The sequence below is a fragment of the Camelus ferus genome, chromosome 16, assembly GCF_009834535.1.
Source record: "Camelus ferus isolate YT-003-E chromosome 16, BCGSAC_Cfer_1.0, whole genome shotgun sequence".
Lineage (NCBI taxonomy): Eukaryota > Metazoa > Chordata > Mammalia > Artiodactyla > Camelidae > Camelus > Camelus ferus.
Genome location: NC_045711.1, coordinates 2,358,878 through 2,374,453, shown reverse-complemented (window position 1 = coordinate 2,374,453; position 15,576 = coordinate 2,358,878). Strand labels below are relative to the sequence as shown.

The 15,576-nt window shown below is 35.8% G+C and overlaps 1 protein-coding gene across 10 annotated transcripts in view; it reads right to left on the bottom strand.

The window, feature by feature from the left end:
• SYNRG (synergin gamma) overlaps positions 1-15,576 on the bottom strand; it is a 78,732-nt gene that overhangs the window by 56,152 nt on the left and 7,004 nt on the right. For 8 of the 10 annotated variants that reach the window (XM_032498290.1, XM_032498288.1, XM_032498285.1 and 5 more), the window contains exon 3: positions 14,372-14,493. In XM_032498290.1, coding sequence (XP_032354181.1) covers positions 14,372-14,493 — 122 coding nt within the window. The remainder of the gene's footprint in view (positions 1-14,371; positions 14,494-15,576) is intronic. The other 2 variants (XM_032498286.1, XM_032498293.1) reach the window with 1 other exon arrangement.

Here is a 15,576-nt window from a genome sequence, read left to right as displayed (position 1 = left end):
AGTAGCTGCATCATGTCCAAAATCTTGATTTTAAGCACCCCAACACTTGACCATCACCTTCTATCCTTCCAGCTCATGTACTCCAGCAATTCTCTTATTTCATCAATACCCACTTGAATCCATTAATCTTACCACTTTCCCAGTATCCATCATCATCATGATGTCCTTATTTATCTTCTTGTTCAGCTTAGATTCCAGGATTCAGTATTAAATGCCCTTGGAAACATCCTTAACTCCCTGACCTCTCACTTGCTTGCTATGGTCTCCTGGGGAATCTCATTCCTGGTTAGCTAACTAATCACCTTCTCTTACCCTTATACCCAAACCACTTGACCTTGCTGGTGAGAAAAACTTTGAGGATTCACCTTAAAGTCCTGACTACAAATTTCAAACGGATCCCCAACACAGGAGTCCTCTGAGGACTCCAACTATGTAAGATTTCAATCCTTTGAAGTTTCTTGAGATTTGCTATGGCCCAGCATATGGTCAATTGTAATGAATATTTCATGTTTGCTTAAAAAGAAAGTGTATTTTATAATTATTGGGAACAGTGTCCTATCACCCATTAGTCAAGCCTGTTAAGAAGACTGTTTAAAACCTATTATCTTTACTGATTGTGGATCTATTTCTCTTCGTTGTTCTGTTAGTTTCTGTCTTACACATTTTGAGGCTAGGTTATTAGTAGGTGCACTGCCAACTGTTATATCCTTTAGGTGAATTTAATCTCTTGTCAATATGAAATACCCTCTTTACCTCCAGGCTTTTAAGACTTTTGCCTTAAAATATATTTTGTCTGATTTTCCTTTAACTATATCAGCTTTTGGGGGTTGTTTTTAGTACTTACATCATTCTTCATTCTTTTAAACTTTCCCGTATCCTTATATTTTAAATGTATCCCTTGCAAACATCAAATATCTACAATCTTCTCTTTTGATCCTTTAAACCATTAACATTTAATATAATTATTGATACATTTGGGTTTAAAACTATCTTCTTATTTTGTGATTTGTTTCACTTTTTGTATGTTTCTTTTTCTTTCCTTCTTGGCTTTTTTTGGATTGACTACTTTTTCTCATTCCACTTTTTACTCCTCTTTGTCTTTGGTTTCTCTATGTGTCTGGATGTGAGGATTTACATTTACTTATTCTCACTGCCTGGTATTCACAACCTGGTGTCACTGTCCCAAAACAGCCCTGATACTAGGGGAATGATCGAGTGTGGTTAGGTCATAAAAGACACTGCAGCTTCCACTTTCTCTCCAATCACCCACTCTGGAGAGGTCCATGTGGAGCTAGGGGCCATCTAGGGACTGAGGTCTCCTGCCTACAGCCAGCACTGAATTCCATCCATGTGAGTGGGACTTCGTGGAAGTAGATCTTCTAGTCCCAATTTGTGATAAAGTTTAACTCATCTATATATATGAAATTAATTAATGCAAACTACCAAAACTTAAATCAAGACTATTCACACTACTGGATTTAGTGTATCAGATTTTCATCAATCCATTTTTAATAATGTTTTTAAACAAGACTAAAATTTTAATCTAAGAAAAATTTGTTAAGGAAATCATGTTAGTGTTTCCTTCAAATAAAAAAAGCATTTCTTTTGAAATTATCCAAAATACCTCCCTGTTCTGAACTTTCACTGAAACAGAAGGTTATTTTAAGGTCCAGAAGTAATATAATACGTGTAAAGCACCTAGAACACTGTCTAGCACATATGAGAAAATAAATAGATATTATAGAAATAATTACCTTTATGCATTAGAAATATACTTTATACATTAGAAATACTGATGACAAAATAGGACACTCTCAATGTCCTATTTCATTTTCTGTTTTTTTCCTGAAACAAAGATTCCTCAAGCAAATATAGAATTAGGCAGCTAGATAAGAAAAATGAACACTTAACAGTTATAACACAGGTATCATTTTTACTGTGTTCCTGCTACATGTCAGTTATAAAATTAGGCATTTACATTCATTGTTCTCAATACTTGTAAGATCATCAGAATTAGAGATTTCGATAATGATAACGATCAAGAAGATGACCTTAATAATAACAAAAGCTTATGAAGCCTGTAGTGTGTTCCAGGGACTTTTCTAAGTGCTTTACATGCAGATAAACAAGATTATACTGTATAGCACAGGGAAATATACACAAAATGTTATGGTAGCTCACAGAGAAAAAAATGTGACAATGAGTGTGTATATGTCCACGTATGACTGAAAAATTGTGCTGAACACTGGAATTTGACACAACATTGTAAAATGATTATAAATCAATAAAAATGTTAAAAAAAAGTGAAGCAAAAAGGACATGTTAAAATTTGATAAAAGGATGACATGACTGTCTACAAAACAAAATCCCAAGGAATCTATACAAAACTTCCTAGAATAAGTGAATTCAGCAAAGTTTCAGGTTACAAGACAAACATATAAAAATAAATTTGTATTTCAATATACCAGCAATGAACACATGACAGTGCAATTAAAAATATGCCATTTACAATTACTCAAAAGAGTGAAATACTTAAATGCAAATCTAACAATATATTTGCAAGACTTATGTTGAAAACCATACAATGCTAATGAAAGAAACCAAAGATGACCTAAATAAATGGAAAGACATATCATGTCTACATATTGAAAGACTACATATTAAATATGTCAATTTCCCCAAACTGATATAAAAGTGTAATATAATTCCTATAAAAACTCTAACAAGAGTTTTTGTAGATCTAGACACTACTATTGTGGTATTTATATGAAAGGCAGAGGAACTTTGAATACTTAAAACAATTCTGAAAAGAAGAATAACATGAGAGGAATCTGTCCTAGACAGCTAACGAGATTAAATCAGTAAATCAAAATTTCCCAACAAAAAAAGCCGACCCTGATAGCTTTGCTGATGAATCATACCAAATATTTAGAAAAGAAATAATAGCAATTCTTCACAAGCTTTTCCAAAAAATTGAAGAGGAGAGAAAATTTCCTAACTCATTCTGAGGCCAGCATAACCCTGGTACCAAAGCCAAACAAAGACACAAGAAAGGAAACTATGGATCAATACCTTCATGAACACGAATGCAAAAATCTTCAACAAAGTATCAGCAAACAGAATTCAGCAGCATATTAAAAGGATTATACACCATGACCAACTGGAATTTATTCTTAGAATGCAAGAATGGTTTAATATATGGAAAATGATCCATAAAATATACCATATTAACAGAACAAAGGGAGAAAAACCCCACATGGTTATCTCAATTGATGCAGAAAAAGCATTTGACAAAATTCAAAACCATTTCATGACCCAAAACACTCAATTATGAATAGAAAAAAATTATCTCAACACAATGCAGATCATATATAAAAACCCCACAGTGAACATCATACTCAACAGTGAAAGAGAGAAAGCCTTTTTATCCTAAGATCAGGACTAAGGCGGAGATGCCTGCTTTCACTATTTCTATTCAAAATAGTAATAGAAATTCTAGCCAGAGCAACTGGGGGGTGAAGTGGGGAGGCAATAAGAGGCATTTAAATTGGAAAAGAAGTAAAATGATCTGTTTGCAGATGATGTGATCTTATATGTAGAAAAATCATAAAGACTCTACAAAAAAGCTGTTAGAATGAATAAATGAATTCAGCAAAGTAGCAGGATGCAAATTCAATACACAAAAATCAGTTGCATTTCTATACACACATAAAAGAAAAATCCAAAAAGGAAATTACAGAAACAGCTTCATTTAAAATAGCATCAAAAAGTATAAATAATTAGGTATTAACCAAGGAGGTAAAAGACTATACAATGAAAACTACAAAAAAATTGCTGAAAGAAAATTAAAGAAGGCATAAATAAATGGAAACACAATCCATGTTCATGGATTGGAAGACTTAATATTGTTAAAATGTCAATATTACCCAAAGCAATCTACAAATGCAATCCCTATCAAAACTCCAATGACATTTTTTACAGAAACAGAAAAATTCATTCTAAAATTCATATGGAGGAAACAACCTAAATGTCCACTGACAGACAACTGGATAAAGAAGCTGTGGTATATTTATACAATGGAATACTATTCAGCCACAGAAAGAATAAAATAATGCCACTTGCAGCAACATGGATGGAGCTGGATATCATCATTCTAAGTGAAGTAAGCCAGAAAGAGAAAGAAAAATACCACATGGTATCACTCATATGTGGAATCTAAAAAAAAAGAGAAAACACAAATGAACTTATTTACAAAACAGAAACAGACTTACAGACATAGAAAACAAACTTATGGTTACCAGAGGGGAATGAGGATAGGAAGGGATAAATTGGGAGCCTGAGATTTGCAGATACTAACTACTATATTTAAAATAGATAAACAAGTTTCTTCTGTACAGTACAGGGAACTATATTCAATATCTTGCAGTAACCTATAATGAAAAAGAATATGAAAACAAGTATGTATGTATATGTATGACTGAAACATGCTGTACACCAGAATTTGAAACAACATTGTAAACTGACTATACTACAATAAAAAAAAGAAAAGAAAAGAAAAAAAATTCATATGGAATCTCAAAGGACCCTGAATAGCCAAGGGAATTTTCAAAAAGAACAAACCTGGACAACTCAGGCTTCCTGATTTCAAAACCTACTACAAAGCTACAGTAATCAAAACAGTGTGGTACTTGCATAAACTAGGACATATAGACCCATGGAAAAGAATAGAGGGCTGAGAAATAAATCCTTGCATATACAGTCAAATGATTTTTGACAAGGGTGCTAAGATCATTCTATGGGTAAAGGACAATCTTTTCAACAAATTATGCTGTGAAACTAGATATCCACATGCAAAAGAATAAAGTTGGACCCTTATCCAACACCATACACAAAAATTAAGTCCAAAAGGATGAAGAACCTAAATTTAAGGCCTAAAACAATAAAACTCTCAGGAGAAAATGCAGAACAGAAACTCTGTAGCATTGGTTTTGGCCATGATTTTCTTGAATATGACATCAAAGGCACAGGCAACAAAACAAAGAATAGACAAGCTGAAATTCATGAAAATTTCAAAAAATTTCAAAAATCATTAAGTACATTAAGAGACACAAACCACAGAGCAAAAAAGGCAAAACACAGAATGGGAGATAATATTTGCAAATTATATGTATGATAAGATGCTAATATCTAAAATATACAGGAAATTTCTAAAACTCAACAACAAAACACTCAATTCATAAATGGGGAAAGGACTTGAATAGACATTTCTCCTAAGATATACCAATGGCCAATAAGCACATGAAAAGATACTCAACATCACTAATCATTAGGGAAATGTAAATCTCATACATTAGTATGGCTCCTATCAAAAAACAGAAAACAAGTGAGGATGAGGAAAAGTTAGAAAATTTTGCACTGTTAGTGGGAACAAAATGGTACAGTTACTGTGGAAAACAGTCTGGAGGTTCCCCCCTAAAAAATTAAAAATAGAATTACCGTATGACCCAGCAATTCCACTTTGGGTGTATACCCGAAAGAACTGAAAGCAGAGTCTCAAAGAGATACTGGTACACCCATGTTCACAGCAGCATCATTGTTCACAGTAGCTAAAATATGGAAGCAACCCAAGTGTCCATAGACCAATGAATGGATAAGCAAAATGTGATATATACACACAATGGAACATCAATCTTAAAAAGGAAGGAAGTTCTCCAATATGCTACAGCATGGATAACCTTTGAGCACATTATGCTAAGTGAAAATAAACCAGTCACAAAAAGACAAATACTGTCTTTGATTGCACGTACAGGAGGTACTTAAGAGTACTCAAAATCATAGACGTAAAGTATGATGGTGGATGCATGGGGCTGTGGCGGGGAGGGAAGAATGAAGAATTACTGTACAGATTTTCAGATTTACAAGATGAAAAGAGTTATGAGGATGAGTGGTGGTGACGGCTGCACAACAATGTGAATATATTTAAAAGCACTGAACTGTACAGTTAAAAATCGTTAAGGTGCTTAAGTTTTATGTTATGTGTATTTTACTGCGATAAAGTTGGAGAAAACATGGGAGGAGTCAGTCTTATACAGCTACTGTAATCAGGACGAGTAGACAGATAAATCAATGGAACAGAACAGAGAACCTAGAATACACCCACACAAACATGCCCAATTGATTTTTGACAAAAATACAAAAGCACTTAGACAGAGGAAGGACAGCCTTTTCAGTAAGTGGTGCTAGAGCAACTGCACATCAATAGGCAAAAAAAAGAAACCTCAACCAAAATCTCACACCTTGTAAAAAACTAATCCAAACTAACTTAAAATGTAAAATCATAAAACTTTTAAGTAAAAACAAAGAAGTCTTCAGGATCTAGGGCAGGACAAAGAACTCTCAGACTTACACCAATGCATGTTCCATAAAATGAAAAACTGATAAACTGGCTTCATCAAAATTAAAATTCTTTTTCTCTAAGAGGGACCCTGTTAAGAGGATAAAAAGACAAGTTCTATGGTCTGAATGTTTGTGTGTCCCCAAAATTCATATGTTGAAATCAACCTCCAAAGGTGATGGTATTAGTAGGTAGGGCCTTTGAGGGTGGTTAATTAGGTCATGAGAGTGGAAGCCTCATGAAGGGGATTAGTGCTTTTATAAAGAGATCCCAGAGAGCACCCTAGTCCCCTCCCCCACGGGAAGATACAACTAGAAGTCTGTGACCTGGAAGAGGACTTCACCCGACTATGCTGGAACTATGATCTTGGACTTTCCGCCTCCAGAACTGTGAGAAATAAATTTTGTTCTTTATAAGCTACCCAATCTCTGGTACTTTGTTTTAGCAGCCTGATGGACTAAAACAACAAGCTACAGACCGGGAGAAAATATTTGCAGACCACACATCCAATAAAGGACTAGTATATAGAACATATAAAGAACTCTTGAAACTCAACAGTAAAATATAAAAAAAAAAAATTCCAACTGGAAAATGGATGGAAGATAAGAAGAGTCATTTTTCTGAAGGGAATATAACGATGGCACCTAAGCACATGAAAAGATGTTCAACATTGTTAGTGTTAAAGAAAAACCAATATGGAGACCACACCTTGAACGTACCCCTAGGCCAAACACTCAGTCACACAACCAAAACGTAACACTGCCCTGATTTCCCCGAAATGTTGACTCTGATCTTAAACAAAACCTAAGCTTTCTTCATGTCAGTGTGACCTGACAGTTTCTGAGCTAATCAGTTACAAACAAGTAAGCTTAGCAATGAGAAGGAAAGTTTCTAGGAACTAACCACAATATAAAACAATGAACTCATCCATGTTTATAAACTGAACTGTAACTGCTGAAAGCACTTGCAGTTTGAGGTCTCCCTGTTTGAGAACAGTTTGCTTCTTGCCCAATATTCATATCAACTAAAGCTTTCTGGATTTTCTTTTGACATTAGTCTTTTGGGAAATGCAATTTAAAATCACGAGATATCACAACACATCTATCAGAATGGCTGAAACAAACAATTACACCAAATAATAGCGAAGATGCAGAGAAACTGGATCACTCATATACTGCTGGCGGGAATTTCTGTAAAAGGGTACCACTACTCTAGAACACAGTTTAACAGTTCCTTTAAAAACTAAACATCCAACCACCATCTCACTCAGCACTCCTGGGCATTAATCTCAGAGAAATGAAGCCTTATAATCACACAAAAACCTCTATTTGTCATTGCTAAAAAGTAAAAAGAGCCCAGATGTCCTTCAATGGGTCAACAGTTATATAGACAGTAGTTACATCCAATAATGGAATAGTACTCAGCAATAAAAATGAATGAAATGCTGATAAATGCAACAACTTGGATGAATTTCAAGGGAAATATGCAGAACCCCCCCCCCAAAAAGCCAATCTCAAAAGGTTAGTGATTCAACTTGGATAACACTGTTGAAATCACGTAATTATAGAAACGGGGAACATATATGAGTGACTGCCAAAGATTGGTGGGGGTATGAAATGGGAGGGACATGAATTTGGATATAAAATGCCAACAAGAGGAGATCCCTGGGGTGATGGGAATGTTCTGATCTTGACTACATCGATGCCAATGTCCTGGTTGCAATATTATACTTAGTTCTGCAAGCTGTTACCCCTGGGGAACTAGGAAAAGATTTCTTTGTATTATTTCTTACATAAACGTGTACATACATTTATCTCAAAATAAAAGGTTTTAACTAAAAATGTTTTGATAAAGCTGTGCAACTGGCTCACACATGTTCATCATATATTCTGTTCTATTTTTTTCTCTTTTTATATATAAACATTTCTTGAGTTATAGTCATTTTACAATGTTGTGTCAAATTCCAGAGTAGAGCACAATTTTTCAGTTATACATGAACATACATATATTCATTGTCACATTCTCTTTCGCTGTGAGCCACCACAAGACACTGTATGTATTTCCCTGTGCTACATAGTACAATCTTGTTTATCTATTCTACATTTTGAAATCCCAGTCCCTTCCTACCCCCCATCCCCCTGGCAACCACAAGTTTGTATTCTATGTCTATGAGTCTGTTTCTGTTTTGTATTTTTGGGTTTTTTTTGTTGTTGTTTTTAGATTCTACATATGAGCGATCTCATATGGTATTTTTCTTTCTCTTTCTGGCTTACTTCACTTAGAATGACATTCTCCAGTAACATCCATGTTGCTGCAAATGGCGTTATGTTGTCGGTTTTTATGGCTGAATAGTATTCCACTGTATAAATACACTACATCTTCTTTATCCAGTCATCTGTTGATGGACATTTAGGCTGTTTCCATGTCTTGGCTACTGTAAATAGTGCTCCTATGAACACTGCGGTGCAGGTGTCATTTTGAAGTAGGGTCCCTTCTGGATATATGCCCAGGAGCGGGATTCCTGGGTCATGTGGTAAGTCTATTCCTAGTCTTTTGAGGAATCTCCATACTGTTTTCCACAGTGGCTGCACCAAATTGCATTCCCACCAGCAGTGTAGGAGGGTTCCCTTTTCTCCACAGCCTCTCCAGCATTTGTCATTAATAGACTTTTGAATGATGGCCATTCTGACTGGTGTGAGGTGATACCTCATCATAGTTTTGATTTGCATTTCTCTGACAATTAGTGATATTGAGCATTTTTTCATGTGCCTATTGATCATCTGTATTTCTTCCTTGGAGAATTGCTTGTTTAGGTCTTCTGCCCAGTTTTGGATTGGGTTGTCTGTTTTTTTCTTATTAAATCGTGTGAGGTGCTTATATATTCTGGAGATCAAGCCTTTGTCAGTTTCATTTGCAAAAATTTTCTCCCATTCCATAGGTTGTCATTTTGTTTTACTTATGGTTTCCTTTGCTGTGCAGAAGCTTGTAATTTTCATTAGGTCCCATTTGTTTATTCTTGCTTTTATTTCTATTGCTTGGGTAGACTGTTCTAGGAGAACATTTTTGAGATATATGTCAGATAATGTTTTGCCTTTATTTTCCTCTAGGAGGTTTACTGTATCTTGTCTTATGTTTAAGTCTTTGATTCATTTTGAGTTTATTTTTGTGTATGGTGTAAGGGAGTGTTCTAGCTTCATTGATTTACATGCTGCTGTCCAGTTTTCCCAACACCATTTGCTGAAGAGACTGTCTTTATTCCATTGTATATTCTTGCCTCCTTTGTCGAAGATTAGGTGACCAAAAGTTTGTGGATTCATTTCTGGGCTCTCTATTCTGTTCCATTGTTCCATAAGTCTGTTTTTGTACCAATACCATGCTGTCTTGATTACTGTAGCTCTGCAGTGTTGTCTGAAGTCTGGGAGAGTTATTCCTCCAGCCTCTTTTTCTTTAGTAATGCTTTGGCAATTCTAGGTCTTTTGTGGTTCCATACAAATTTTATTATGATTTGTTCTAGTTCTGTGAAATATGTCCTGGGTAATTTGATAGGGATTGCATTAAATCTGTAGATTGCCTTGGGCAGTGTGACCATTTTAACAATATTGATTCTTCCAATCCAGGAGCATGGGATATCTTTCCATTTTTTTAAGTCTTCTTTAATTTCCTTCATCAGTGTTTTATAGTTTTCTGTGTATAAGTCTTTCACCTCCTTGGTTAGATTTACTTCTAGGTATTTTATTACTTTGGGTGCTATTTTAAAGGGGATTGTTTCATTACTTTCTTTTTCTGTTGATTCATCGTTAGTGTAAAGAAATGCAACTGATTTTTGAATGTTAATCTTGTAACCTGCTACCTTGCTGAATTCGATTATTTCTAGTAGTTTTTGTGTGGACCTTTTAGGATTTTCTATATATAGTATCATGTCATCTGCATATAGTGACACTTTTACCTCTTCTTTTCAAATTTGGATCCCTTTTATTTCTCTCTCTTGCCTGACTGCTGTGGCTAGGACTTCTAGGACTATGTTGAATAGGAGTGGTGATAGCAGGCAGCCTTGTCTTGTCCCAGATTTTAGTGGGAAGCTTTTGAGTTTTTCACCAATATATTCTGTTCTTACCTACGTACTTGAAATATTGTAAGAATAACTTTAAAATTTATTCTAAATCTTTCCTTTTCATGAGTTTTCGGGAGTGGAGAGCTATACAGCAGCCAAGACTAATTTTCATCTTGATTTTTATCTGGAAGTGCCCCCTTCAAAGACTTAAGTGATCACTAAAGAATAATGGGTTTTCCTCATACATGTCTGTGGTTGGTTAAGGATATTAAGTTTGGGGGGGAAAAATAAGATCTGAATGAATTTCTCCTTTAAGAATAGTGAGCAGCTTCCAAGAAGTGTAATGCCTGTCAGTAAGATTAAAGGGTAAAGAAAAAGATTTTGGTTTAGAACCATTAATTCTAAGTTCCTGATACTCAGGGAAATGATGTGGGGGTTATCAAATCTGAAAGTTCACTTTTTTATCGTTGTTCTCTGTGTTAGAGATCCTTATTGTTTTTGGTTGTTTCAAACTCTTTAAAAACATTTTTCAGATAATTACGCAGGTCATGAAACAATGTTTAGTGTGAAAATCAATGATTTAAAAACAGTATCAGCTGTTATTCAGATTCAGCGGTAAGCTTACTAAATCTTAGAAACACACTGCATTCTATGGTAGATTGTTTCCAATTACTGGCTGCCCTTACTGAAATGATGACACATCGCTACGTGGTGTGCACTCCTCCTGGTATACTCCCCTACTGATGTTTGTTTGGGCCACGTTACTTTGTGAGCAGAAGTGACTGATAAATCCTACCTCTGAGAGAAAGCTTTAAAAAACACCACAGGATGTGGCTATCTCCTTTTATTAATGCCAAGAGTCTGAGATGTCCGAGGTAAGGGTCTCAGGATAGAGAATATGGAGCTAAATCAAGCCAACCCACAAAGGACATGTTCACAAATGAGAAATATACCTTTGTTTTTCTAAGTCACTGAGATTTGGGGATTTTTGCTTCTGCAGCACAACCTAGAGAAAGCTGAGTAACTTGGATGTAAAAACCTACAAAAGCTCAGTTTATTCCCATTTTCTTTCTACTAGAAATGAATACAGAATGACTTGGAAGTTTCCCTAAATCTTTACATACAACATAGAAGCTTTAGTTGCTTAAATGACTTCAACATGACAATGGCTTCAACTTAAATTCTGATTGTTAACTCCTAACTATCTATTTATAAATTATACACAGGTGTGATTGTTCTAACATATTGTATACATGATAAAACATGCAGAAAAAGAAAATTTTAATTAGGTAAAAATGAAATATATGGTATTTAAAATATTAATAGTACAAAAACCCTTCTGTTCTGGCTTATTTGTGAATGATTTTTTTTTAATAATACTCTGGATTCAGCCGAAGATCTAACTCCTGGATTTAATTTATTTGGTTACTCGGTTTAACTGGATATCATGGCTGAAAAAGATGATTTACAAAGATATGGAGATCCAAATGGATGTGGATAAAGCCAGTTACTCAGGCTGTACTTATTAAATCATGATATACTGATTTCATGCACCAATTCTTAAAAAAACAAAAAACATTATTTGCTTTTATCCACACTACCTATGATCATGACCAGTTATGCAGGGACACGCTCAGCACGATGGCAGGAAAATTCTCTCCAATTCTCCTGCAGTTCTCTCTCAGATTCTCATTATGGCTCATTTTAAGTGTTACTGATTTTTACCTAATCCCTCCCTTTTCTAAAAGTGGAAACTTTGGGAAAATTTGGAAAATTTGGAAAAAGAATATTAACATTTTGCCCTATTTGCTCTGTTTGTACAACATGCATGTGCTCTTTTTTCTTTTTCTGAACCATGTGCAGGTCAATTGTAGACATAAGACATAATTTCCTTTTTTTTTTTAAACAAAAAGAAAGTAAACATGACGTTTATAAACTTGAATAAGTAACAGTAGCTAGAATTGGTAATATTGTTTCAATTCATCATACTTATATTTTGGTTTACAACAAATGAGGTTTCCTATTTACTTAGCAAGATAAAGATTCCTTTAAGAATTTGTTAAAAACTAAATCAATTAAAACGTTAATTAAATAGTACATGGCAAAAATCATGAGGGTGATACTCAAATTACAGAAGTTTGGGAAGCTAATAGTTAAGAACTCAGGCTCTAAAACAGTAAGATAGCTTTGGTTTCACTCTCTGCTCTGAAATAAATTGTATGACACTGAATAGGACATTGAATCTGACTGCAGTTTCATTATCTATAAAATGGGAATAAAAGTATTACTTATCTGATAGAGTTGTTATGAGGACTGAATAATATAATGCACACAATGAATACAGCACATGTAAACAACAAATGGTGGTTATTATTATTACTGGTTACTAACATTATTCAAGAAAGAATGTTTCAACCAGAAATGGTGGTTGTGAGCCAATGAAAGCATGGAAACATAGTCAGATCAATATTACAACAGAACATGAAATAATGTCATGCCACCTGAAAGATCATTCCTGATATTAACATTAACATAAGAAATAAAAACTTCTTGCCCATTTCTGCTCACTGTGTGCCAGATACAATGCCAAGTGCTTTATAGAACTCCTTCATTCAGTTCTTCCTCTAACTGTACTGGCAAGGTATTATTACATTCCTGTTTTACAGGTAAGTGGCAGAGCTGGGATTTGAATTTAGGTCTGACACCAAAACCCATGTTTTTTTCTTTCATCTCCCCAACCCCCAACCCTACCCTCTTCTGTGTCTGCTCCTCCTCAGTCTCCTCTGTTGGCAACTCCCTTAGATTTAAACACTGAAATCTTCAAGGCTCTACCCTGGACTATTTTCTCCATCGACAGTGTTCTCGGATGTTCCCGTTCACCCCTATGGCATCAACTACCTTCTACATGTGGATGATTCCCAAAACTGTGATTTTCAACACACGGTGAAAAATCTTGAGCTCCAGGTCAGCTGATTAAATGGTCTCTGGACAGGCCCACTTGGATGTTTCATGGGTCCTTGAAAGTCAACAATATGTAACAATCTCTTCCAGTGCTTCTCTCATTAACAAATGACACCACCAGTTAGTTGCTCATGCACAAAATGAAGAATCAATTTGATACCAGCTTCACCTTTATTTCCAGCATCCAATCCTTCAGCAAAGTCCTATGGATTTTACTTCCTAAGCAGTTCTCAAAAACATCCATCTCTGCATCCACCTGCCACCGCCCTAAATCAAGCCAACATCTCACCAGCTCTCACTACATCAGCCTGATTCTTCTTTCACCTACTTTTGCTCTCCTCTGTCCTTCCAATCATTCTCCAATCAGCACTCAGAACGATCTTTTTGAAATACAAATCTGATTGTGACATTCCACTGGTTGAAACTAGGCAACAGCTCCTTAATGCTCTCAAGAGAGAATTCAATGTATAATATGGTTAAGAATAGATCTACTGAAGACTTACGTTCCAATCTTGGCTAACTAAGCTCTGTGAATAGCCTTATAAAGTTTCAGTTTCCCCATCAGAAAAACTCTTTAAAAAGATGTTATGGGCATTAGATAAAATAATCCAATATAAAGATGGCTCTGAGCCTTGCAAACAATGACACTGTTCCTTTCTTGAGAACAGTGCTACTTCTCCTAACAATGCTACTTCACGGCATCAAGTCCCTGAATTTTCCAAGACGTCATTCTAAAATTCTTCCAAGTCAGTAGTCAAATACAGAAGTCACTGGATTTTCCTTAAATGATTTATCTTTTTTCACCCTTGTGAACGTATTTTTTGTTTGATTTTGAAGGAAGCCACCTGAGATGTAGACAACACTTATTTCTAAAGATAGCATTAAGCTCCTAGTATGTGTCTCTTAGTATGTAACAACATACTACAAACAGTAACTTTGTAAACATCAGCTAAACAGGCAAGTACCTGCATGGCAATAGGTCCCTGGGACATTTGAGAGCTGTAGTTCATGCCCATCATGCCTTGCATATTCGGCTGCATGACAGAGACCATAGGAAATCCTTGTTGCTGCATTGGCATCAGACCTGCTGAAGAAGAAAGATATCATTAAGGTGGGTGTTTTAAAGTATATATTCTTAAAAGCATAACTATCTAAAGGACTCATTACTTGGGAGGTGGCACAGGACAGAGGGAAAGGCACAGGCTCTGGAATGAGACAGACCTGAGCGTGAATTCCGTCATTAACTCAGCTATGTGATCTGGGGCAAGTTACAAAACTTCATCTGTAAAATGCAGAGAACACTATCTGTTCTACAGAATTTTTGTGCGTACTTGAATAATTAACAACGCGGCCTAACTGGCCTTCAAGATGGCCCCCAGTGATCTCTGCCTCTTGGTATTCAGACCCCTGTCCTTCCCTCCCACACTGACTAGGGCTGACCAGTATAACCAGTACGATATTGTGGGGATGACAGTGTGTGACTTCCAAGGCTAGCTTCCTGCTAACCACTGCAGCTTCCTCCTTGCTCTCTCGGATCACCTGTTGGGGAAAGCCACGGCCACACCATGAGTATACTCAAGCAGTCCTATGGAGAATCCACGTGGGAAGGAACTAAAACCTCTTGCCAAAAGGCAGCACAAATGTGCCATCTGCGTGAGTGAGCCGTCTTAGAAACAGATCTTCCAGCCCCATCAAACCTTTAGACAGATGACTGTAGCCCTAGCTCACATCTTTACTGCAATCGCCTTGGCCCTGAGCCCAAACCACCCAGTGAGGCCACTCCCAGATACCTGACCCACAGACACTGTGTAAAATAGTAATTTTTCATGCTGCAGCAGATAACTAATACAAAAGTAGTTAAGAGTTAGTGGTAATTAAGTTACTTTTAATACAAAAGTAGTTAAGAGCATGAACTCTGGAAGACAACTAGAAATGTCACTTGCTAGCTTGGGACCTCGAGCAACTTGCTTAACTTCTTTCTGTGCCTCGGTTTCTCAACAATGAAACTGTGTAATACCTAACATGCTCAAAAAATGACATTCTTTTTCTCTTTCCTTACATGAATAGTTAATATAACATTGACCATATAACAGCCATCAGCATGCAAAGTATATAATGCAATGGCAGGAAAACTATCATGAAAGCATGATTTACAGTGTAGTACCTCCCA